At 40.7% G+C, this 950-nt stretch overlaps 1 protein-coding gene across 1 annotated transcript; it reads right to left on the reverse strand.

The window, feature by feature from the left end:
* Nucleotides 1-35: 35 nt before the first annotated feature.
* LOC117941458 (beta-galactoside alpha-2,6-sialyltransferase 2-like) lies at nt 36-615 on the reverse strand. Its single transcript, XM_034866471.1, has one exon. It carries the CDS (start codon nt 586-588, stop codon nt 343-345), a length of 246 nt encoding a protein of 81 aa, XP_034722362.1. The 5' UTR covers nt 589-615; the 3' UTR covers nt 36-342.
* Between the last annotated feature and the right edge of the window lie 335 nt (nt 616-950).

The raw sequence follows: 950 nt of genomic DNA on the forward strand, positions 1-950 counted from the left end.
TAGCGTGTATAGAGCAGCATATCTCCACATGTAAATGGGTGAATTAAGAGTTTATTCCAACCAGACCAGAGTGGTGATCGTTGGAACAGTGGAAAGATGAACCAAGACGGCTTTCGGTAGTTTAATTCAGTTTCTGTCCACTTAGAATGAAGTGTGTTTCATAACGCTAAAAGTAGTGATTATTTACATGGAGTCTGGTGGAGATATGCTGCTCTATACATGCTAAAAGAAGTCTTTTCCATAATATTGTCAATGGCAAAAACATTTGCATTTCCAACATATTGGACGGGAACCGACACAAAAACACGACCAAACAGAGTCCAGGACCGTGTGAGTCCCCCTTTAGACCGGGGCGGGGGGGCAGCGGAGCGCCCTGAAGCCGCTGAGCGTGACCTTCCCCTTGGCGGCCAGCTGGTCCCGCCCCCCCGCGTTGATCCTCTGGACCAGCAGCTTCTCGTAGAGCAGCGGGTGGTAGGCGCCCAGCGTGCACGCCGCGTCCTGGTAGCGCTCGTAGTAATGACAGAGGTCGGTCCGCCGCCGCGACGGCAGGAACTCGTACACGCTGACCTCACGGCACAGTGACATCATCAGCACGATGCCTGGGGGGGGGGGGAGGGGGGGCACAAAAAAAAACACAAAAAATGTAAGTATGTTGAATAAAAATAACCAAATGAAATAAAACAATAATAAAAACATGGAATAAAATATTTAAAAAAATTCAAATATTTATTAAATAAAAATCATCAAATTAATTAAAAAATATCAACAAATTATAATAAAAAATTATATAACATTTCTGAAAAATGTTTTGAATGAAAATATCAAATGAAAGAAAGAAAGAAATTTATAATAAAATCAAATTAAATGAAAGAATCGAATATAAATAATCAGTAAAAACAATTTGAGAGAAAAATAATAAAGTTTTTGTTTCTGAATCAACCCCAAAGTTT

The sequence above is a fragment of the Etheostoma cragini genome, unplaced genomic scaffold (genome assembly GCF_013103735.1).
Source record: "Etheostoma cragini isolate CJK2018 unplaced genomic scaffold, CSU_Ecrag_1.0 ScbMSFa_786, whole genome shotgun sequence".
NCBI lineage: Eukaryota > Metazoa > Chordata > Actinopteri > Perciformes > Percidae > Etheostoma > Etheostoma cragini.

Excerpts from the sequence above, each read along its gene's own strand:
- LOC117941458 (XM_034866471.1), bottom strand. The coding sequence starts at position 588 with ATGATGTCACTGTGCCGTGAGGTCAGCGTGTACGAGTTCCTGCCGTCG.